The following is a 24112-nucleotide window of genomic DNA, read 5'->3' on the forward strand; positions in this document are numbered from 1 at the left end:
AAGTGGTGTAGTACACAACACATCCTGGGGTGGTAGGTAGCCTAGCGGTTAGAGCGTTGAGCCAATACCCAAAAGGATTGAATCCCCAACCTGACAAAGTAAAAATCTGATGTTTGGCCTCAAAACAAGGCAGTTAACTTGCCTAGTTAAATAAAGGTTAAAATTAAAACATGATGAACACCAGGTAGAGGAAGAGAGCTGATAGACCCAAGATGCACTAGTTTCTACTTCCCTATGTACACACACACATAAACAAATACGCACCATTATAATATACTTTAACCAATTATGCAGCAGAGGCTCTAAACTTGCTGCAACTTCATTAAGTGATATCAATCCATCTGTCATCCATTGATTCACTTCTTTACATGTGGTCTGTGTTACTTAATTGGCAAAGAAACAAAATCCAACTCTGCCTTGATTGGGTTGTATCCATTTCCATCCCTTCCTACTTTATCAGTGGTCAGAGAAACACAGAGATCTATGGACAAGGATCAGTTTCCTCTCCCCTCGCCCCTCCTCCTCTTGTTCACATCCTGGGGGTGAAATGGGATGGAATGCTGGAGGTGTTGGAGTCGGGCAGATAGGATTACTCCTTCCTTCTCAGGTTGGTCAGTAGTATCACTCTGGTGGGATTGTACCTGGATGTTCCTGACATCTTACGCTCTTCTGTGTGACATCATTAGCGGTCTGAACATGAATATGACATGAGAATTATTTCCCTACTCCTTCATTTTCTCTGTCTCTCACTTTCCTCCCTCTCTTCACCTCTCCTGGACGCCACTCCCAACCCCCCTGGGGATGGACAAACAGATGGACGTACTCAGGCACACTTGGCACCTGTGTCCCATGAATAGTTAAAGAGGGGTTTGGTGACGATCAGGCCGTAACTGAGATTAGAACAGCAAGCAGGACTCAGTCCAGGAGGCAACAGGCCGGGCTCTGGGACTCCCCAGGAGGCAACAACAACCAGCAGGAGGGGCAGGAGGCAGGACTAGGGGGTACAGCACGTGGTATGATGCCTACCCTGTGGTGGAAACGTAAACTTGGAAATGTAGACTTGGGTGGAAGGGAGAAACAAAGCAAACAACTGTCAATCTGTGGGTAAACAAACACATGACTGCATGCTGAAGCCCGTAGAATAGCTGGCCTACAGTAGAGTGGATTGGGTATGGTGGTAGGGACATTGGGGGATAAAGTAGGGGCCATTGAGTATGACTGCTAGGAGAGAGAGAGAGAGAGAGAGAGAGAGAGAGAGAGAGAGAGAGAGAGAGAGAGAGAGAGAGAGGGAGAGAAAGGGAGAGAGAAAGGGAGAGAGAAAGGGAGCGCGAGAGAAGGAGAAAGGGAGAGAGAGAGAGAGAGAGAGAAAGGGAGAGAGAGAGAGAGAGAGAGAGAAAGGGAGAGAGAAAGGGAGAGAGAAAGGGAGAGTGAGAGAAGGAGAAAGGGAGAGAGAGAGAGAATATAGACTTAGTTTGACAACAAAACAATCAAAATGTAAGAAAAGCTGATCAGGACAAAATAAAGGTAGAGGAATTGAAAAAGGATATGATGCCTTGGTGGCAATTCACTTGAGACGGTGGTGGAAACTGATCCTGACCAAAAAGATGCAGATTGCTTCCTGTACTCTGATGCCACTAGAGAGACACTCACACAAGTGGAGAGTACATCAACCCTATGCAAATAAGAGAGAGAGAGAGAGAGAGAGAGAGAGAGAGAGAGAGAGAGGGGGGAGAGAGAGGAGAGAGACAGCAGAGAGAGAGAGAGAGAGAGAGAGGGGAGACAGAGCAGGAGAGAGAGAGAGAGCAGAGAGAGAGCAGAGAGAGAACGAGAGAGAGAGAGAGGGGGCTGGACCCTGAGCAGTATGGTCCAGAGGGAAAGGCATTGAAGCGAGAGGAGATTCACACAACTTAACTTAAACTGAACAGGAAAACAGATCCTAACACGACGTAGATAGAGAGAAGACTAAAGAGACGTCTTCTAGAGAAGCATAGACAGCATTAAGACCCTTCATTAGAACAAGCTACGATTCTATGTTGTTAGAACAAGTAGATAGATACAAAAGGACGGACGAGAGAGAGAAAGTTTGGATTCTAGTGTTGTCCAACAACAAGTGGCAAAGGACACTTTAAAAAAGGTTTTCTACCTATATATATATATTTTTTTTTTGTTGACCTTTGTCAGTCTGCATCAGTCTCAATTGGATACGATAAGTCATGGACCCTCCTCTCCTGCCGGTGGCCAGGATGGAGGTGGATGTGGACCTGGGCTTTGCCCTCTTCTTTGTCTTCCTACTGTGTTCCTTCCTGCTGTTCACCATAGTGCGCTGTGCCCAGATGGTCCTGAACCCCTACAGTGCCATCTCTGTCGCCGCATACCAGAATACGGAGGAACAACCTGAGGAGTGACCTCACTCCACACTGGGCAGGAAATAATGTGAGCATAGTGGAAGAACCCTAGCCCGACTGTGGCTAGTGTGCTGAAGGTGGGAAGTTTGGTTTTGTAGTTAGACTTGTGGGAATCAAGAGGAGCAGGAAGCACATGAAGGGAGTGGTACTTAAAAGTTTGGAGAATTCATCAGTCCACAGATCTGGAGATGAACATCACACACCATGATAACCTGGAAAACAGGAGCCAATGGGACCATGATGATTTCAAATTGTTACAGAACAGTTTATGCAATGTGCTTTTGGGAAAGTCTACAGTTGTCAGCATGTCATGGACCAGAGTCAGATAAACGTAGGAATGACCACCATTTTAGTTTTTGTGTTCCTAATCAGCCACTGTCATACTCACATCTGCTTTCCATTAAAACAAATAGGCGAAGCCATGAGAGAAAGTTTCACGACAATAAAAAGCATACTTGAATGTCTGTTTAATTTGTGATGTTTTTACAATATGCAGTCTAGGTTATAATAATAATAATTGATTACATTTCTATAGCGCTTTCCATAGAGTCTCAAAGCACTTGAAGAGCAAAAAACAAACTAGCAATATAATATAATATCATGACAGGTCAAGCAAGAGAGGCCAAGTCTTTGAAAGCTGCAACTTCTGAAGAAGGAAAGGGTCAATTCATGGCTTGAGCATAAGGAGCTGGTCAGAGGGTGGTCGATGATTTCATGTCATTTTGAATAAACACAATGCATGTTAATTGCCAATAATTAATGAGAGTTAAAAGTAAGGGATGGGGTAATGGGAAGAACACAACCATTGAAGAAGGAGCCTACATGTATTCAGTCTGACTGTAAGCAGAGCATTGGTGGAGGGAAAGAGGTCCAGTTTATTTCTTTTCGGGAGGTATGATGATGCGATAGCTTAAGAATTGCGCTGTTAAGATCAGAGATATGTCTCCTGGGTATACACCTTCGTTCGAGGTGCACATACCTATGTCTCCTGATTACAAACCAAGTAATATTACTTATAGGTCTTCATGCACTCTTGAGAATCTTGACGATCTCTAAATGGAGTCAGACAGCAGTGGTGAGCACTCTGAGGTTGAGCCAGTCCAGGATTACCTGCAGCGACAGAGCAGGCACTTCGAGTCACACGGCCCGGGGCTCAACCGGTGGTGTGCTTTGCTCTCCGGAGCAGGGTACCGCTAAAAGGGGTGATCAGTGGGGTAGTGTTGAGTATAGAGGTGGACGAAATGAAAAGGAATTATCCTAGTGTTTGTGACGCCTGCCGTTTGGTGAGACGTAGACCTGGTGGCAATGGCGAGACTGACAATACCCTGTCAGTTTTGTTGAGCTTTGACACAGAGTTTCTACCTCATAAGGTCTGGTTAGGTTATATTTGATATTCCAATGATTCGGACACATTGCAGCAGTGAGATCCCACAAGGGAGATCCCACAATGTAAAAAATGTGCAGGAGGGTAGTCAGAGGGAGTGTACAGTTGGCATAGAGAAAGCAATGTCTGTCAATTGTGGGGGTTCCCATGCAGCTGTGGATCTGAAGTGCACTGTGAGAGGGAGACAGGTTGAGATTGCCAGAGTTCACATGGGGCAGAAAGTTTCCTATGCTGAGGCAGTGAAGAGAGTAGAGGATAGCCCAATGGTGAGTGAGTCGACTGGGAGGCCACCAGTGAGTAGACCTGAAGAGAGAGTCGGAGAAGATTAGTTTTTTAGAAAGGTTGGATTTATTGCGTAATAGCCATGGTGATCAACTGCACTGATGGAGTGGAAATCACAAAAGATAGATGGTAGTTGCAGCAGCAAATATTTGTGTGTGAGATTTTAGTGCAGAAGATCGACAGGAAGTTTTGAGAGAAGGGTTCCATCCGACCAGGCTGACAGCCTGAAATGCTGTAGGATCGTTTAGTGCCAAAGTAATGGGATGGGCTGATGGTTTTTGTGGATAGTGTATAGCAGGGTTTGATGGTGCAATTTAAGTTTTACCCCATTTCCCTTTTTTGATCAAAATGTGTAATATGCATTCCGACCTGCTAAGGGCAGCAATTCGCAACACAGCGTCTAGTCTGCCGGAAAGCCACAGGAAGAAGAAGTTGTATGCGGGTTATTGTGAGTGGTCTGTAGCTGTCTAGCTGAATGACTGGATAAATGGACAATAATGATGGGTGAGTTCATTAACTTCCAATAAAAATGGTCTCGATTCATAAACAGTTTTTAGTTGCAGATGCATTATACGGTGAGCGGATATAGATTTAGAGAAGGCAACTACAAAAGACTGAACTGCTTGTTAGCATAGCTAGATAGCCTGCCTCCCCAGCTCAGTAACGTTAGCTTGCTAGCGAGGTAACTTTCGAATTGGCAAGATTGTTTGAATAAACTCAACTTGTCCGATAAATGAAGATCCACTGTGATTACGCGCACAAAATCACTTACTTTAAAAAGTGCATTCCCCCAGGAATGTAATTTAAAGCTACTACAGTACAATATTTCTGACTGCTAAACGTGTCTTCTCTGCGCACCGCTGCGTGCCTACCTTTTGCCGATGTGACGTTTGGTAGTTGTAGTTTAAATTGTTCACTAAGTGGCTCTTTCCCCTATGTTAGTATGATATACAAATGGTGTAAAAGGTTTTTGATTACAATAGCTTTCATTCCAAATAACGAGTTTCAAAGGTTTATTTTGATCTTCTAAGATGAGTTAAATACGTTCATTTATAAGACTACAACTACCACGAGCACGGTCGATGTCCCTGAACAGTGGTCCCTCATTTCAAAACAATGCGACGATCACATGAAATTGAAAACACCAATGCGTGACCTTTGTTACAATATAAACTACCTAGGGTGATATTTTAAAAACATTGTACAGGTGAGTTTTAGTCCCAACGTGTTTAATCGGCCCTGAAATTACAACAATGTTCAGAATACCGTGTAGTTGGCTTGCTAGCTAGTTAGCTAACACTAGCTTGATCAGTCAATGTAATTTTAGCTAACTCTATAAAATCTCTCTCGCTTTCTTTGCCTCATCTTCACTCCGTCCTTTCTGTCACTGCCTCCTCCCCTTCTACGCTCCTCCCGTTGTTTTCTTACTCTCCCTCCCTGTATGTCTCAACCCCGGTCTCTCCATCGTTCTCTGCCTGACCCCCGTTCCATCTCTCTCATTCCTGTCTCCCCCCAGGATGGAGGTGGAGGGCTGGGACTCTGGTCTGGAGGAGGAGCTGGGTGTGTCTCTGGAGGAGCTGAGTAAGTGGATTGAGGAGGAGGTGGAGAGGAGCGAGGCAGTCCGCCAGAGGAAGGCCCAGCTGGCTGAGCTCAAAGAATGGGTGGAGCAGAAAGAGAAGGAAGAGGAGGTGGTGGACAAACTCTTCAACAATGCCAACCAGTGAGTGTGTGTGTGGGGGGATGATGTTTTGTTTCTTTCTTTCTCAGGTCCATAGTAGATTGGAAGACTTTGGGGTGTGTGTCTCTGTGTCAGGTCTACAGAAGAATGTGAGGCCCGGCTTACTGTAAAATAGGACTGGTGTGTGTGTTACCGTCTGTGTGATTCTCTCCATTGTGTGTGTGTGTGTGTTGCAGGTCCATAGTGGAGTGTGAGGCGCTGGTGAAGTCCACCTACAGTAAAATGGGTCTGGTCTACAAGGAGAGTTCTTCAGAGGACGAGGGTGGAGTGGGAGGGGTTCAGTCCTCTGATGTCATAGAAATTGACGATGATGATGACGATGATGATGTCATCGCTGTGGGCTTACGTACGTACTGCCACTTACTCCCAGTGAGCTAAACAATATGTTTACCAAAGGAAACCTGTCCAGGGGTGCAGCTCCAGGATAAGACACAGGAGTGAATGTCTAACCTGGTTTCTTTTCTCTCTTCTCTGACCTCTTTCCTCTCAGTGGTTCCACCCAAGAAACCTGGGATGCCTGTCCAGGATGCAATGGTGAGAACAAATAATTAGTCACACACACACACACACTCGTGTTAATTGAATGTGTATTAATTGACCCTGTTATCTGCAGATTTCCAGTGTTCCTCCTAGCCGGTGTTCAAGGATGTCTCGCTCTCTCTCTCACGCTCTCCCTCTCTCTCGCTCTCTCTCTCTCTCTTCCCCATACATACATACATACATACATACATACATACATACATACATACATACATACGGTGGGGCAAAAAAGTATTTAGTCAGCCACCAATTGTGAAAGTTCTCACACTTAAAAAGATGAGAGGCCTGTAATTTTCATCATAGGTACACGTCAACTATGACAGACAAAATGAGATAAAAAAAATCCAGAAAATCACATTGTAGGATTTTTAATGAATTTATTTGCATATTATGGTGGAAAATAAGTATTTGGTCACCTACAAACAAGCAAGATTTCTGGCTCTCACAGACCTGTAACTTCTTTAAGAGGGTCCTCTGTCCTCCACTCGTTACCTGTATTAATGGCACCTGTTTGAACTTATCAGTACAGTCACACTCCAAACTCCACTATGGCCAAGACCAAAGAGCTGTCAAAGGACACCAGAAACAAAATTGTAGACCTGCACCAGGCTGGGAAGACTGAATCTGCAATAGGTAAGCAGTTTGGTTTGAAGAAATCAACTGTGGGAGCAATTATTAGGAAATGGAAGACATACAAAACCACTGATAATCTCCCTCGATCTGGGGCTCCACGCAAGATCTCACCCCGTGGGGTCAAAATGATCACAAGAACGGTGAGCAAAAATCCCAGAACCACACGGGGGGACCTAGTGAATGACCTGCAGAGAGCTGGGACCAAAGTAACAAAGCCTACCATCAGTAACACACTACGCTGCCAGGGACTCAAATCCTGCAGTGCCAGACGTGTCCCCCTGCTTAAGCCAGTACATGTCCAGGCCTGTCTGAAGTTTGCTAGAGAGCATTTGGATGATCCAGAAGAAGATTGGAAGAATGTCATATGGTCAGATGAAACCAAAATATACATTTTTGGTAAAAACTCAACTCGTCGTGTTTGGAGGACAAAGAATTCTGAGTTGCATCCAAAGAACACCATACCTACTGTGAAGCATGGGGGTGGAAACATCATGCTTTGGGGCTGTTTTTCTGCAAAGGGACCAGGACGACTGATCCATGTAAAGGAAAGAATGAATGGGGCCATGTATCGTGAGATTTTGAGTGAAAACCTCCTTCCATCAGCAAGGGCATTGAAGATGAAACGTGGCTGGGTCTTTCAGCATGACAATGATCCCAAACACACCGCCCGGGCAACGAAGGAGTGGCTTCGTAAGAAGCATTTCAAGGTCCTGGAGTGACCTAGCCAGTCTCCAGATCTCAACCCCATAGAAAATCTTTGGAGGGAGTTGAAAGTCCGGGTTGCCCAGCAACAGCCCCAAAACATCACTGCTCTACCTCTAGATCTGCATGGAGGAATGGGCCAAAATACCAGCAACAGTGTGTGAATTTTGTGAAGACTTACAGAAAACGTTTGACCTCTGTCATTGCCAACAAAGGGTATATAAACAAAGTATTGAGATAAACTTTTGTTATTGACCAAATACTTATTTTCCACCATAATTTGCAAATAAATTCATTAAAAATCATACAATGTGATTTTCTGGGTGTTTTTTCCTCATTTTGTCTGTCATAGTTGAAGTGTACCTATGATGAAAATTACAGGCCTCTCATCTTTTTAAGTGTGAGAACTTTCACAATTGGTGGCTGACTAAATACTTTTTTGCCCCACTGTATGTATGTATGTATGGGGAAGAGAGAGAGAGCGAGAAATTACAGGCCTCTCTCATCTTTTTAAGTGGGAGAACTTGTACAATTCGTTGCTGACTAAATACTTTTTTGCCCCACTGTACGTACATACATACATACATACATACATACATACATACATACAAACAAATACAGGTGGTAGTTAAAATTCAGAAAGAAGTTTGAACAATATCCACATGTATGTGTTAATTGTTTGTGTGTCCTGTAGTTTAAGGAGGCGTCGGCAGCTCTCCAGCGTTCCTCCCAGCAGGTGTTGAAGCTGGCCCAGACAGTCAACAAGAACTCTTCTTCCGGGCCTGCTATACAACAGACAGGTAATGGCACCAATGTGCAATTCTATGTCTGTGATTGTGGTATACCTCCGGGTCGCTAGGTGGCGTTCTCTCTCCAGTGTTGTCCATGATGGCAGTGTCTTTGTGTGTACATACTGCACAAACGTGCACATGCATTCTTTATTTTGTGTAGGTGGCCCAGTGCCGATGCCAGCAGTGTTTGTGTCCCAGGCCACGCCCAGGAACACACCCACCCAGCCTAACCCCTCCCTGAAGGATGATGAAATCAGACTGGAGATGAGTCTTCTGGGAAAGAAACGCACCAAGACCTGGCACAGTGGAATGCTCATCGCCATCAACCCTGTCGGTGAGACATGCATACACACACCTCTCCACACACACCTATGCACATGGGGAAGTTTGACATTGAATGTGTGTTTGTAGGTAATGGTTACAGTAAGTACAAGGTGAAGTTTGAGAACAAGGGGAAGAGTCTACTCTCTGGGAACCACATAGCGTTTCACTACCACCCCACCCTGGAGAGGCTGTACGTGGGAGCCAGGGTGGTCGCCAAGTACAAGGACGGCAACCAGGTCTGGCTCTACGCTGGCATCGTGGCAGAGATGCCCAACAACAAGAACCGCATGAGGTGAGAAGCTGTGTGTGTGTGAGCATGTTTCAAATATCCTCTGTGTGTTTGGTGAAGGGTTGTGAAGCTGTTTCAAATATCCTCTGTGTTTCTGGTGAAGGGTTGTGAAGCTGTTTCAAATATCCTCTGTGTGTTTGGTGAAGGGTTGTGAAGCTGTTTCAAATATCCTCTGTGTTTCTGGTGAAGGGTTGTGAAGCTGTTTCAAATATCCTCTGTGTGTCTGGTGAAGGGTTGTGAAGCTGTTTCAAATATCCTCTGTGTGTTTGGTGAAGGGTTGTGAAGCTGTTTCAAATATCCTCTGTGTGTCTGGTGAAGGGTTGTGAAGCTGTTTCAAATATCCTCTGTGTGTTTGAAGGGTTGTGAAGCTGTTTCAAATATCCTCTGTGTTTCTGGTGAAGGGTTGTGAAGCTGTTTCAAATATCCTCTGTGTGTCTGGTGAAGGGTTGTGAAGCTGTTTCAAATATCCTCTGTGTGTTTCAGGTTCCTGATCTTCTTTGACGACGGTTATGCCTCCTACGTGACCCTGCCTGAGCTCTATCCTGTCTGCAGACCAAGTAAGAACCCTCCTTTCTGTCTTCATGTCTTCTCTTTCCTTTCAATATGCTCTCTTTTCTCCTATCAATCTGGTTTTGGGATGTGACCTCAGCTTACCCTCTTCACATCTTCTCTCTTCTCTCACCACCATTTTCTCCCCCAGTGAAGCGTACATGGGAGGACATAGAGGATGCATCGTGTAAAGACTTCATAGAGGAATATATAACATCATACCCCAACAGGCCCATGGTGCTGCTGAAGGCAGGCCAGGTCATCAAGACAGAGTGGGAGGGGACGTGGTGGAGGAGCAGAGTGGAGGAGGTGGACGGCAGCCTCGTCAAGATCCTCTTCCTGGTATGATGACATCATCACTGGGATTTGATTACCAGCCAACTTTATTTATAGTCTGATTTAACATGACGGTCGCAGCATGTTATAAACAGGGATAGTTTAGTTTCTGGTTTTGAATCACATTTTTATACTACTTCTGCAGACACTCAACAAAATATGAAAATAAGATAGATAAGATAAAGCAATTAAATGACTGAAAAGTGATCTCCGTGGTAATCCGTTTGTATGGTTATTTGTTCTCCTTCAGGATGACAAGCGTAGTGAGTGGATCTACCGCGGTTCAACCAGGCTGGAGCCCATGTTCAACCTGAAGACCAACTGTGCCAACACCCAGGAGAAGAAGATGGCTGGCCAGCAGAGGACACGCCCCAGCATGGGTAACACTCACTCTATTCAATCAATCATTTAATATATGAACAATCAAACCAATCACCTAACCAATCAATCCATCTTTAATAACCCAGCAGGATCACATATTATACTGTACATGACAGAACCTTGACCTGTCCTTCATTGGATAACTCTAGTCTCTACTTCATTGGGATGTCGTTAACCATTTGCTCTCTCTCTGTAGGAGCATTAAGGACCAAGGGCCCCGTGGTCCAGTATCACAGTGGGGGGAACACCATAACCCCCAGTGGGACCCCCACTAAATCCCCCCATCCCCTCTCCCCACCCTCCTCTATCCCTCCTACACCCTCCCAGCCCAATCAGCTTGCACGAACAGAGTGAGTATCACACACACGCAGTGTAAATCTTGTGACATTCCTTGAAAATGGACATCCTCTCTCCCCTCTCGCTGCTACATTTACTCCTTTTCTCCCTGATCCCCCCCCTTCTTCCCTCCTGTTCCTCTCTCTGTCTTCCACACCCTCAACAGTCCTAAGTATCAGATGGCTAAGAAGAGTACTTCTCCATACATTCCCACGCCAGGAGGCTCTCGCACTGGATTGGCCAGTAATAGCCACGCCCCTAAAGCCATGCAGCCCCAACCTCCAACTGGTTCTCCTGGAAACTCATCCAGGTGAGAGAGGGGACAGGAAATGTATGATCATAAAAAAATCCTCAAATCTGCATGAATTAGTTCCCTTCTCCTTCTGCTATTGAACATAATCTCTTACTAAAGAGCCACACTCACAAATATGCAGTTTTATAGGAATCTATTCGTAACTCTACTTCACTCTCACACCCCCCTCCAGAATGTATGTCCTTCAGACTGGCAACATCCAGACTCTCACGTCCCTACAGCCTATCCAACACCAGCAGCAGTCTCTGCCCCCTCCTCCCCAAGCCCCTCCCACCGCCCCCGCACCTGCAGTGACCCCATACACCTTCAGTAACGACCGAATTCCCCACGAGCCCTCGTACCGCGCCCCCACAGACCGCATCTTCTACCTGCCTCACACCTGCCAGCCTGCTTGTCTCAACCGTATCCGGCCCTCCAGACCAGATATGCACCGGGGCAGGAACCCCCTGCTCACCCCTCTACTGTACGAGTTCAGACGCATGACGGGCCGAAGGAGAGTCAACCGCAAGGTAAAGACAGAACAAGAGCTTGGAGAAGTATTATCTTTGGATTGGATTATAATAGTTAATACCTAAATCTGTCCCCCTATCTTTCATCCCCCCCGTCAGATGTCGTTCCATGTGATCTACAAGTCTCCTTGTGGGCTGTGTCTGCGCAGCATGGCAGAGATCCAGCGCTACCTGTTTCAGACGCGCTGTGACTTCATCTTCCTGGAGATGTTCTGCTTGGACCCCTATGTCCTGGTCGACCGGCGCTTCCAGCCCCAGAAGCCTTACTACTACATTCGAGACATCACCAACGGCCGCGAGGACATTCCCCTGTCCTGCGTCAACGAGATCGACATCACACCACCCCCCGACGTGGCCTACAGTGAGCAGAGGGATTTCTCAATCAATATATAGGCCTTGAGTTACTATAGAGGCCTCAATCAAATGATTACCCATCAGAGCGCTAGGTCTTCCTGTATAGTACGGGCCAATGGTGGTGCACTAGCTACTCAACACGTAAGGAAAGGGGGATACCTAGTCAGCTGTACAACTGAATCCATTCAACTGAAATGTGTCTTCTGCATTTAACCCAACCCCTCTGAATCAGAGAGGTGCAGGGGGGCTGCCATAATTGGACATTCTTCGGCGCCCAGGGAACAGTGGGTTAACTGCCTTGCTCAGGGGTAGAACGGCAGATGTTTACCTTGTCAGCTCAGGAATTCGATCTAGCAACCTTTCAGTTACTGACCCAACGCTCTAACCACTAGGCTACCTGGAATAGGGAGTCAATTGAGATGAAGGGTGAAGAATTCCTGAAGACGTCAGTGACTGATGTCTATGTGTTCCCAGGTAAGGAGCGTATCCCTGAAGACGGAGTGTTCATCAACACCAGTCCTGAGTTCCTGGTGGGCTGTGACTGTACCGACGGCTGCAGGGACAAGTCAGTACTATGCCTCTTGACCTTCTGACCTTCCTATGACCCCCTCATCTGGGCTCTGTCTTAGATTTCACATGTCCAATTGTTAAATCAGGGAATAACTCATTTAGTCAATTGAAATTGTTGAAATGGAGATTGTGTGTGTGTTGTGCAGGTCCAAGTGTTCATGTCACCAGCTGACCCTGCAGGCCACAGCCTGTACCCCTGGAGCACAGATCAACCACACGGCTGGATACACACAAAAGAGACTGGAGGAGTGTTTGCCCACCGGGTGAGAGACGCACACAAACAACACACACAGCCACAAACACAGACATCCCTCTTACTAATCTCTCCCCCTCTCCGTCCTTCCCCCTCTCAGGATTTATGAGTGTAATAAGCGTTGTAAGTGCTGCAGTCAGATGTGTACTAACCGTCTGGTGCAGCACGGTCTGCAGGTGAGGCTGCAGCTCTTTAAGACCCAGAACAAAGGCTGGGGCATCCGCTGTCTGGACGACGTGGCCAAGGGGTCCTTCGTCTGTATCTACGCAGGTACGTCGCTGGGTGGTGGTGTGGTGGAGGAGGGGACAGAGCGGTGTTATAGCAGGCGTTACACATGGATAACAGTATTCACATTGCATTACGTGTAGGAAGTGGACTGCACAATAAGACCTGTCATTAACATTCATAACAGCACATGGCTCCTTGTCAGTGTATATAATTGTTTAAATGCCTACATGTGAATGCAGAATGAATACTAACGTAGAAGGTCTTGCCCTATTTCCTTTACTTCCCTTCTTATCGTCTCTCTCTCTCTCCTCTCCTCACATCTCAATTCAATTCAGGGCTTTAATGGCATGGGAAACATGTTTACATTGCCAAAGCAAGTGAAATAGATAATAAACAAAAGTGAAATAAACAATCAACAATTAGCAGTAAACTTAAGTTTCAGAGGATTAGAGCCATTTGAAAAATCATATTATGGCTATCTACATTGTTAGAACTTTATAATATAAATATGGCTTGTATTTACAATGATGTTTGTTTTTCACTGGTTGCTCTTTTCTTGTGGCAACAGGTCACATCTTTCTGCTGTGGTGTCTCACTGGTATTTCACCTAATAAATACAGGAGTTTATCCACATTTGATTTGCTTTCAAATACTTTGTGGATCTGTGTAATCTGAAGGAAATATGTGTCTCTCATATGGTCATACATTTGGCAGGAGGTTAGGAAGTGCAGCTCAGTGAGCACATAGCCTGTCTTCTCTTGAGAGCCATGTCTGCCTACGGCGCCCTCTCTCAATAGCAAGGCTATGCTCACTGAGTTTGTACATAGTCAAAGCTTTCCTTAATTTTGGGTCAGTCACAGTGGTCAGGTATTCTGCCACTGTGTACTCTCTGTTTAGGGCCAAATAGCATTCTAGTTTGCTCTGTGTTTTTTTGTTAATTCTTTCCAATGTGTCAAGTAATTATCTTTTTGTTTTCTCATGATTTGGTTGGGTCTAATTGTGCTTCTGTCCTGTGGCTCTGTAGGGTGTGTTTGTGTTTGTGAACAGAGCCCCAGGACCAGCTTGCTTAGGGGACTCTTCTCCAGGTTCATCTCTCTGTAGGTGATGGCTTTGTTATGGACGGTTTGGGAATCGCTTCCTTTTAGGTGGTTGTAGAATTTAACGGCTCTTTTCTGGATTTTGATCATTAGTGGGTATCGGCCTAATTCTGCTCTGCATGCATTATTTGGATGAGTCTCAATTTGGTGTTTGTCCTATTTTCTGAATTCTTGGTTTGTGAGCGTACCCCAGACCTCACAACCATAAAGGGCAATGGGTTCTATAACTGATTCAAGTATTTTTAGACGGATCCTAATTAGTATGTCGAATTTTATGTTCCTTTTGATGGCATAGAATGCCCTTCTTGCCTTGTCTCTCAGATCGTTCACAGCTTTGTGGAAGTTCCCTGTGGTGCTGATATTTAGGCAGGGGTATGTATTGTTTTTTGTGTGCTCTAGAGCTACGGTGTCTAGGTGGAATTTGTCTTTGTGTTCTTGGCATCTGGACTTTTTTTGGAACAGCGTTTTTGTATTACTGAGATTTACTGTCAGGGCCCAGGTCAGATTCTGGTAGGGTGAGGCCGGATGCTGCAGACTGCCCTCGCCAATTTGTTTATTTATATATATATAAATGTGTGTGTGTTGAAGAGGGTGGGGCTCAAGCTGCATCCCTGTCTCACCCCACAGCCCTGTGGAAAGAAATGTGTGTATTTTTTGTCAATATTAACTGTACACTTGTTTGTGTACATGGATTTTATAATGTTGTATGTTTTTTTTTTCCCTCAACACTGCTTGCCATCAATTTGTATAGCAGACCCTCATGCCAAATTGAGTCAAAAGCTTTTTTGAAATCAACAAAGCATGAGTTTTGGTTAGGATGTGCAGGGTGAATACGTGGTCTGTCGCACAGTAATTTGGTAAAAAGCCTATTTGACATTTGCTCAGTACATTGTTTTCATTGAAGAATTGTACGAGTCTGCTGTCAATGATATTGCTTAGGATTTTCACACGGTTGCTGTTGATGATGCGTATCCCACAATAGCTATTGGGGTCAAGTTGTCTCCACTTTTGTGGATTGGGGTAATGAGTCCTTGGTTCCAAATATTGGAGTTCTGGTAGTCTTTAATAGCTGATTCTAAGATTTGTGATTGATCATGTATATGTTTTTTGCTGTTTGTACCTTTTTGTTATAGGGCCAAAAAGATTAGAGAAGTGGTTTGTCCATAGATCTCCATTTGGGATAGATTATGCTTTGTTTTTGTGTTCCAATTGTCCCAGAAGTGGTTACATTCTATGGATTCTTCAATTACATTGATCTGATTTCTGACGTGCTGTTCCTTTTTCTGTATTGTTTTAGGGATTCACCATAGTGAAGGCGTAGACTCAGGTTTTCTAGGTCTCTATATTTGTGGTTGGACAGGTTTCTCAATTTCTTAGGTTTTTGCGTTCTTCATCAAACCATTTGTCATTGCTTTGAACTTTTCTTTGGGTGTCTGCTTGAGATTTTTAGATTTCATAGGGAAGCTGAAAGGTTGAATATACTGTTTCGGCTTTCTACTGTTACAGTTAAATGTTTTGTCCAGGAAGTTGTCTAAAAGGGATTTAATTTGTTGTTGTTTGGTAGGTTTCTACACTACCCTTTTCTATAGCATTTTGTAATATTGTGCAGTTCCTTTGGCTTTGATGCCTCATGATTGAGTTTTGCTTTGTTCAGGTAGACTGTGATTTTGCTGTGATCTGATAGGGGTGTCAGTGGGCTGACTGTGAACGCTCTGAGAGACTCTGGGTTGAGGTCAGTGATAAAATAGTATACAGTAGTACTGCCAAGGGATGAGCTATAGGTGTAGCTACCATAGGAGTCCCCTCGAAGCCTACCATTGACTATATACATACCCAGCGTGCGACAGAGCTGCAGGAGCTGTGACCCATTTTTGTTGGTTGTTTTGTCATAGTTGTGTCTAGGGGGGCATATTTGGGAGGGAATACTGTCACTTCCAGGTAGGTGTTTGTCCCCCTGTGTGCTGAGAGTGTCTGGTTCTTGTCCAGTTCTGGCATTCAGGTCACCACAGACTAGTACATGTCCCTGGGCCTGGAATGGTTGATCTCCCCCTCCAGGATGGAGAAGCTGTCATCGTTAAAGTATGAGGATTCTATTGGGGGGAGTTTAGGTAGCACACATGAGGACATTTATCTCTGTTGGGATAGTTTCCTTATTCATTTCTGGCCAGGTGTAAATTGTTCCTCTTGACTAATTTAATAGAGTCCGTTGGCTCAGCGCTCAGTTAGCATTCCCCTGAGTGTCTTTCCTGTTCCACACCTGGTAGTTCAGTGGATGGGACTACCAGCTCTCTGTAACCTAGAGGGCAACCAGCGGGTTTGTCTCCTCTATACCATTGAAGATTCCAATGTCTGTATTTCCACTTTATTTGTAGTCTGGGTTCCTGTTCTTTAGACCAAAGGCAGATGACCTCAGACATGGTATATTCCAGGATGAGATGGTAAAACCTTTGTGTTCCATAGTGTCTAGTGTTGTTTTCATGTGGTTTGTCCCTCCCTCCCTCCCTCCCTCCCTCCCTCCCTCCCTCCCTCTCTCCCTCCCTCCCTCCCTCTCTCCCTCTCTCCCTCTCTCCCTCTCTCCCTCTCTCCCTCTCTCCCTCTCTCCCTCTCTCCCTCCCTTTGTCCCTCTCTCCCTCTCTCCCTCCCTTTGTCCCTCTCTCCCTCCCTCTTTTCTCTCTCCCTCCCTCTCTTCTCTCTCCCTCCCTCCCTCTCATCTCTCCCTCTCTCCTTCTCTCCCTCTCTCCCTCCCTTCGTCCCTCTCTCCCTCCCTCTCTTCTCTCTCTCCCTCTCTCCCTCCCTTCCTCCCTCCTCTCTCTCCCTCCCTCCCTCTCTTCTCTCTCTCCCTCCCTCTCTTCTCTCTCCCCCTCCCTCTCTTCTCTCTCCCTCCCTCTCTTCTCTCTCTCTCCCTCCCTCCCTCATCTCTCCTTCTCTCCCTCTCTCCTTCTCTCCCTCCCTTCGTCCCTCCCTCTCTCCCTCCCTCTCTTCTCTCTCTCCCTCTCTCCCTCCCTTTGTCCCTCCCTCCCTCCCTCCTCTCTCTCCCTCCCTCCCTCCCTCCTCTCTCTCCCTCCCTCTCTTCTCTCTCCCTCCGTCTCTTCTCCCTCCCTCCCTCCCTCCCTACCTCCCTCCCTCCCTCCCTCTCCCCCTCTCTCCCTCTCTCCCTCTCTCCCTCCCTCTCTCCCTCCCTTTGTCCCTCTCTCTCTCCCTCCCTCTTTTCTCTCTCCCTCTCTTCTCTCTCTCCCTCCCTCCCTCTCATCTCTCCTTCTCTCCCTCTCTCCTTCTCTCCTTCTCTCCCTCCCTCCCTTCGTCCCTCTCTCCCTCCCTCTCTTCTCTCTCTCCCTCTCTCCCTCTCTCTCTTCCCTCTCTCCCTCTCTCCCTCTCTCCCTCCCTTTGTCCCTCTCTCCCTCCCTCCCTCCTCTCTCTCTCTCCCTCCCTCCCTCTCTTCTCTCTCTCCCTCCCTCTCTTCTCTCTCCCTCCCTCTTTTCTCTCTCCCTCTCTTCTCTCTCTCCCTCCCTCCCTCTCATCTCTCCTTCTCTCCCTCTCTCCTTCTCTCCTTCTCTCCCTCCCTCCCTTCGTCCCTCTCTCCCTCCCTCTCTTCTCTCTCTCCCTCTCTCCCTCTCTCCCTCCCTCCTCTCTCCCTCCCTCCCTCCTCTCTCTCTCCCTCCCTCCCTCCCTCCCTCTCTTCTCTCTCTCCCTCCCTCTCTTCTCTCTCTCCCTCCCTCTCTTCTCTCTCCCTCCCTCTCTTCTCTCTCTCCCTCCCTCCCTCTCATCTCTCCTTCCCTCCCTCTCTCCTTCTCTCCCTCTCTCCCTCCCTTCGTCCCTCTCTCCCTCACTCTCTTCTCTCTCTCCCTCTCTCCCTCCCTTTGTCCCTCTCTCCCTCCCTCCCTCCCTCCTCTCTCACCCTCCCTCCCTCTCTTCTCTCTCCCTCCCTCTCTTCTCTCTCCCTCCCTCTCTTCTCTCTCCCTCCCTCTCTTCTCTCTCTCCTTCTCTCCCTCCCTCCCTCTCATCTCTCTTTCTCTCCTTCTGTCCCTCTCTCCTTCTCTCCTTCTGTCCCTCTCTCCCTCTCTCCTTCTCTCCTCTCTCTCCCTCCCTCCCTCTCTTCTCTCTCCCTCCCTCTCTTCTCTCTCCCTCCCTCTCTTCTCTCTCCCTCCCTCTCTTCTCTCTCTCCTTCTCTCCCTCCCTCCCTCTCATCTCTCTTTCTCTCCTTCTGTCCCTCTCTCCTTCTCTCCTTCTGTCCCTCTCTCCCTCTCTCCTTCTCTCCCTCTCTCCCTCCCTCCCTCCCTCCCTCTCTTCTCTCTCTCCCTCTCTCCCTCCCTCCCTCAATCTCTTCTCTCTCTCCCTCCCTCCCTCTCTTCTCTCTCTCCCTCCCTCTCTTCTCTCTCTCCCTCCCTCTCTTCTCTCTCTCCCTCCCTCTCTTCTCTCTCTCCCTCCCTCCCTCTCGTCTCTCTCTCCCTCTCTCCCAGGTAAGATTCTGACAGATGACTTTGCGGACAAGGAGGGTCTGGAGATGGGTGATGAGTACTTTGCTAACCTGGACCACATAGAGAGTGTGGAGAACTTCAAGGAAGGGTATGAGAGTGAGGCCCACTGTTCAGACAGTGATGGGAGCGGGGTGGACATGTCCAGGCTGAAGAACCCCCCCTCGTCCTCCCTGGCTATGCAGAACAAGACCCTTCCCAAACCCCCCCAGAGAACCAATGCCGCCAACCCCGCTGGCAAAGGTGAGGGGTCACAGTTTAGTCTGGCTTTTGCTTTTGACCAGAGCCAAAGTAGTGCACTATATAGGGATTATGATGCCATTTAGGACTCGCATAGAGTCTGAAATGACACCTTTTGTAGTTTTACGACTTCCTTCTCTCCGTCAGCGCGGGGTGCTGGTGGCGACTCCTCTAAGGATGGGGATAGTGATGAAGAGTCGAACAATGACAAAAGTTCAGACGACACGTTTGTGAAGGACCCCTACTACAGCTCCAGCTCTGTGTGGAGGAGCTACACCACCCGTCGCCAGGCCAAGGGCGTCATGGAAGGTGTGTGCGCACTTAACTGAACCCCCAGTTGTCACGCTGGGCCTGCAGTAGGAAGTTATGTTAAAGGCCCACTGCAGTCAAAAATGTGATATATATATATATATATATATATATATATATATATATATATATATATATATATATATTTCCACACCGAGGTTGGTGTAAGAGCTATTTGAAAAGACCTCCTGAAATGTCAGCCTGTTGTGGTGGGATGGAGTTTTGTCCTGCCTGATGACATCACCAGGCAGTTAATGAGTTAATAAGGAAGAGTTCCAAACATCTCTGCCAATAACAGCTAGTTATCTGTTTCCTCCTCCCCACTTGCCAGGATCAACTGGGGATCCTTAATAAATACACAAATACCCTCAGACAGTCCTAGCAAGATTCATGCTTGAGAAATTGCCATTTTCTATAAACTTTCATTACATTTTTTACTATTTTAATTGAAAACAATCACAGTAAGATACTTAATTGTTACCCAGATATATTGGATATTGAGAAAAACAGCTGAACCATTTTACATGTAGCAGCGTGATGTAAAATGATATTTATTTGATCTGTCCCCCCCCCATCCAGGGAGCCAGGACAGTAAGGATGGGATGAGTGTGTCAGTGGGGGGGAAGGAGGACAGGAAGCCGCCCCCCATGCCAGAGGAGAGTGGGAAGAGTAAAGTAGCGTCCTGGCTCACCAACCAACCCTCTACCTCCCAGGCCACCGTTAAGATGGAGGGACTGAAGATAGAGAAGAAGGTAGGGGAGGGGGGGGGTGAGTAGCCCATATCCATCTCAGCTATTTTGTGTAGATCCTATTACATATATTATGAGAAATCGATCAGCCTCGATCTCTTGCTTTCATCTCCTGCTGTTCTGATTGGGCACCCTCTCATGTAATGATTGATTCCTTCTCATGTTTATTCATGAGTGATTTGTGTTCCGGTGCTCTGGTTGGATACTGATACACCTTCTCCTGTGTTCTCTGTTCTAGGAGCCCGGAGACCAGAAAAGGTACGTAATGAATGATTGTGAAATGTAATTTCAACCTATTTAACTCTGGCTTGGCCCTTTTAGGCCTGTGGTGCACAATATCAAATATACCTGGTAGAATGTGCCATATGAATAACATTCGATAACGTTGAGCGACTCTGTAAGTGTGTGTTTTTGCGCCCTCCGCAGTCAACAATCAGTGAAGACGGAGGGAGGGAAGAGACAGGATGTGATGACGCTGTCGGACAGTGATGACGTCCAGACCATCAGCTCTGGATCTGATGACAACAAGGAGAGAGAGAAACACACACAGGGTGAAGATGGGGGAGGTAGGGAGAGGAGAGGATGGGGGAGGTAGGGAGAGGAGAGGATGGGGGAGGTAGGGAGAGGAGAGGATGGGGGAGGTAGGGAGAGAAGAGGAAGGCAGAAGGGAAATGCACACGGGGAGAAGATGGGGGAGGTAGGGAGAGGAGAGGATGGGGGAGGTAGGGAGAGGAGAGGATGGGGGAGGAGAGGATGGGGGAGGTAGGGGGAGAAGAGGAAAGCAGAAGGGAAATGCACACGGGGAGAAGATGGGGGAGGTAGGGAGAGGAGAGGATGGGGGAGGTAGGGGGAGAAGAGGAAGGCAGAAGGGAAATGCACACAGGGTGAAGATGGGGGAGGTAGGGAGAGGAGAGGATGGGGGAGGTAGGGAGAGGAGAGGATGGGGGAGGTAGGGAGAGGAGAGGATGGGGAGGAAGGGAGAGGAGAGGATGGGGGAGGTAGGAAGAGGAGAGGATGGGGGAGGTAGGGAGAGGAGAGGATGGGGGAGGTAGGGATGGGGGAGGAAGGGAGAGGAGAGGATGGGGGAGGTAGGGGGAGAAGAGGAAGGCAGAAGGGAAATGCACACAGGGTGAAGATGGTGGAGGTAGGGAGAGGAGAGGAAGGGGGAGGTAGGGAGAGGAGAGGAAGGGGGAGGAGAGGAAGGCAGAAGGGAAATGCACACGGGGAGAGGGGAAGGCGGAGGAAAACGTGCACCGGTTTAGGAGGAAATTGGAGGGGGGAGGAAGAATGGAAGAAGGGGGAGAGAATGAGTGGGCAGGGGGGAAGAAGAATGGGTGGAGGGGGAAACACAGGTGAGGAGAGGGGGAAGTTGGGGCTGTGGGTTCATAGATCTGTGTTTTATCAGGTATTGCCAAACCTGTTCATGTGGTGCTTCTCCCTGAATTGACCTTTCTCTTCTCCCCTTCATCCTCCTCTCCTCCCTCTCCTTGCCTCCTGTCTCAGGTGCGGTGAAGAGGCAGGTGGCTGTGAAGTCCACACGAGGCATTGCTCTGAAGAACTCCCATGGCCTGATGGTGAAGACTGGAGGGGCTGGGATGGGGCCAGGGGGAGGCCCGGGGGGCCACGGAGGGGCACAGGGCAAGGGTGGGGACGGGGGAGACAGTGGACCTAAAAACACACGGCAGTTCTTCGATGGCGAGGAGTCCTGCTACATCATCGACGCCAAGCTGGAGGGCAACCTGGGGCGCTACCTCAACGTGAGTGTGATACATTAGCCGGTAATAGCTGGCTTTTGTCTGATTTTAAAATAAATGCATAAAAAAGCTGATGAATAAAATTTCCGCTGGCCAATAGAAAAAATCCCAGTGCAAAGTTTTTGCCTATTCATTAATGTAAATACAGTTGACTGGTCATGCTTATCGGTCTATAGGTACATTTGTATCATTTAGTGGAATGTAATTGGCTCGTGTGTACAGTATATTGGTTATGCATCTTATTTATCACACGCGTACAGCATACAGATAGTCTTTTAGTGGAGCATCTGTCAGACAGCAGAAGAGCTGCTGCTGCAGCATCTTGTGCTGCTTTCAAGACACCTGGGAACTTGTAAAAATACAAGGTCAAATCATGACGTCCGTGAACTTCAGGTTGGAAAGTCGGAGCTCTAGAAAGAGACCCGAGTTGGAATTCCGTGTTGGTTGACCATTCAAAACCATTTTTCTGAGTTGGAGCTAGTTTTTTCTCCAGGTCCCATTTATCTTGAACTCACTGAAGTCAGAGATTTCCGAGTTCCTATGCTTCATCAGCGCGCAACATTCCAGTTTGCAATGGAGACTATATGAATTTTGACAAAGGGAATTAAGCTCTCTCTCCTCTCTTCCCTCTCATCTCTCCCCCTTACAGCATAGCTGCAGTGCTAACCTGTTTGTCCAGAATGTGTTTGTAGACACACACGATCTGCGTTTCCCCTGGGTAGCCTTCTTCGCCAGCAAGTGAGTGTTCTGTATTAGACATGGTTACATTTACATTACATACAGACTTGGTAGAAGCCTGTTACTCTGATGAAGAAACATGTATTATTTGAAATGTGGTTTTGTGCTGAGCACTTGTGAATGTTGCCTGTTGACCACTGAGTCATCCACTAACGTGTGTGTGTGTGTGTGCACAGGCGTATCCGGGCGGGGACAGAGTTGACATGGGACTATAACTACGAGGTTGGCAGTGTGGAGGGAAAGGAGCTACTGTGCTGCTGTGGCTCAACAGAGTGCAGAGGAAGACTGCTATAAGAGACCACCCTCTATACCTCCATCTCATCCCTCTATTTCTTCATCTTATCTCGGAGTGCAGAGGAAGACTGCTATAAGAGACCACCCTCTATACCTCCATCTCATCCCTCTATTTCTTCATCTTATCTCGGAGTGCAGAGGAAGACTGCTATAAGAGACCACCCTCTATACCTCCATCTCATCCCTCTATTTCTTCATCTTATCTCGGAGTGCAGAGGGAGTTCTGCTGGAAGAGACCACCCTCTATACCTCCATCTCATCCCTCTATTTCTTCATCTTATCTCGGAGTGCAGAGGGAGTTCTGCTGGAAGAGACCTCTAACTCCGTCTCCTCTGAGTGTAGAAGAAGCCTGCTGTAAGGACATACTATGCTAGATGGGACACCTGCACCCACGAGTCTCTGTCCATGTTTATCTTTTGTTTTTCCCCCTCTATCTTTTTTTCTGAATTGTTTGGATGCCTATTGCTGATGTATTGTAATTCTTTACTGTTTTGTCTGTATGCCCAGTTGTATTTGACTGTCTGTGAATTCAGACACAAACTGTGCTCTTCTCACAACTGAATAAAATCCTGTTTTCTACACATTCCACATAGTTTTATGCAGAAGGATTTCAGTGTACCTCAGGCCTAGATATAATTTGTGCTCATTACAGCTGTAGTAGTGTTTCCCTCAAGAAAGCAGGAAACCACTTTCATAGACACTAGAGTCAGTCTCTCAAAGCCACCAGACAGACACTGGAGCAGCCTGTTAGTGATGTTGGACTCAGTGTCTGTAGATGAGCCCCTGTGGACATGGGTCTTCATACATGTACACTGAGCAAAAATATAAACGCAACAATTTCAAAGATTCTACTGAGTTGAAGTTCATATAAGATTCAGTCAATTTAAATAAATTCATTAGGCCATAATGAATGATTTCACATCACTGGGATTACAGATATGCATCGTTTGGTCACAGATACCTAAAAAACAAAAGGGAGGGGTATGGATCAGAAAACCAGTCGGTATCTGGGGGACCACCATTTGCCTCATGCAGCGCGACACATCTCCTTTGCATAGAGTTGGTCAGGCTGTTGATTGGAATGTTGTCCCACTCCTCTTCAATGGCTGTGCGAAGTTGCTCGATATTAGTTGAATTGAAACACGCTGTCGATCCAGAGCATCCCAAACATGCTCAATGGGTGACATCTCTGGTGAGTATGCAGGCCATGGAAGAACTGGGCCATTGTCAGATGCCAGGAATTGTGCACAAATCCTTCCAATATGAGACTGCATTAACATGCTGAAACATGAGGTGATGGCAGCAGATGAATGGCAAGACAATGGGCCTCAGGATCTCATCACGGTATTGCTGTGGATTCAAATTGCAATCGATAAAATAGCAATTGTGTTTGTTGTCCATAGCTTATGCCTGTCCATACCATCGCGCCACCATGGGTCTCTCTGTTCACAACGTTGACATAAGCAAATGGCTCGCCCACATGATGCCATACAGTTGAAATCGGGATTTATCCGTGAAGAGCACACCTCCGGCATGCCAGTG

At 47.0% G+C, this 24112-nt stretch overlaps 1 protein-coding gene across 3 annotated transcripts; it reads left to right on the plus strand.

Moving 5' to 3' along the window:
• Positions 1–4428: 4428 nt before the first annotated feature.
• Positions 4429–23156, plus strand: LOC110536431 (histone-lysine N-methyltransferase SETDB1-B). Of its 3 annotated transcripts, XM_036940078.1 has the most exons (26): positions 4429–4575; positions 5588–5791; positions 5986–6155; positions 6300–6343; positions 8379–8484; positions 8636–8809; positions 8887–9091; positions 9572–9645; positions 9789–9979; positions 10224–10353; positions 10551–10704; positions 10857–11000; positions 11176–11512; positions 11612–11873; positions 12341–12431; positions 12583–12699; positions 12790–12959; positions 18472–18729; positions 18874–19035; positions 19615–19787; positions 20023–20042; positions 20211–20350; positions 21288–21541; positions 22188–22276; positions 22453–22556; positions 22634–23156. In XM_036940078.1, exons 1-26 carry the CDS (start codon positions 4559–4561, stop codon positions 22645–22647), a joined length of 3804 nt encoding a protein of 1267 aa, XP_036795973.1. In that variant the 5' UTR covers positions 4429–4558; the 3' UTR covers positions 22648–23156. The 3 variants fall into 3 exon arrangements, with proteins under 3 accessions (XP_036795973.1, XP_036795964.1, XP_036795983.1); XM_036940069.1 differs by having other exon boundaries at positions 22453–23156; XM_036940088.1 differs by having other exon boundaries at positions 20211–20335; positions 22453–23156.
• The last annotated feature ends 956 nt before the right edge of the window (positions 23157–24112 follow it).

The sequence above is a fragment of the Oncorhynchus mykiss genome, chromosome 2, assembly GCF_013265735.2.
Source record: "Oncorhynchus mykiss isolate Arlee chromosome 2, USDA_OmykA_1.1, whole genome shotgun sequence".
Classification (NCBI taxonomy): Eukaryota; Metazoa; Chordata; class Actinopteri; order Salmoniformes; family Salmonidae; genus Oncorhynchus; species Oncorhynchus mykiss.

Coding starts and splice junctions, on each gene's coding strand:
- LOC110536431 (XM_036940069.1), top strand. Junction 5,792..5,985: donor CTCTTCAACAATGCCAACCA/GTGAGTGTGTGT, acceptor TGTGTGTTGCAG/GTCCATAGTGGAGTGTGAGG. Junction 9,646..9,788: donor CTATCCTGTCTGCAGACCAA/GTAAGAACCCTC, acceptor TTTCTCCCCCAG/TGAAGCGTACATGGGAGGAC.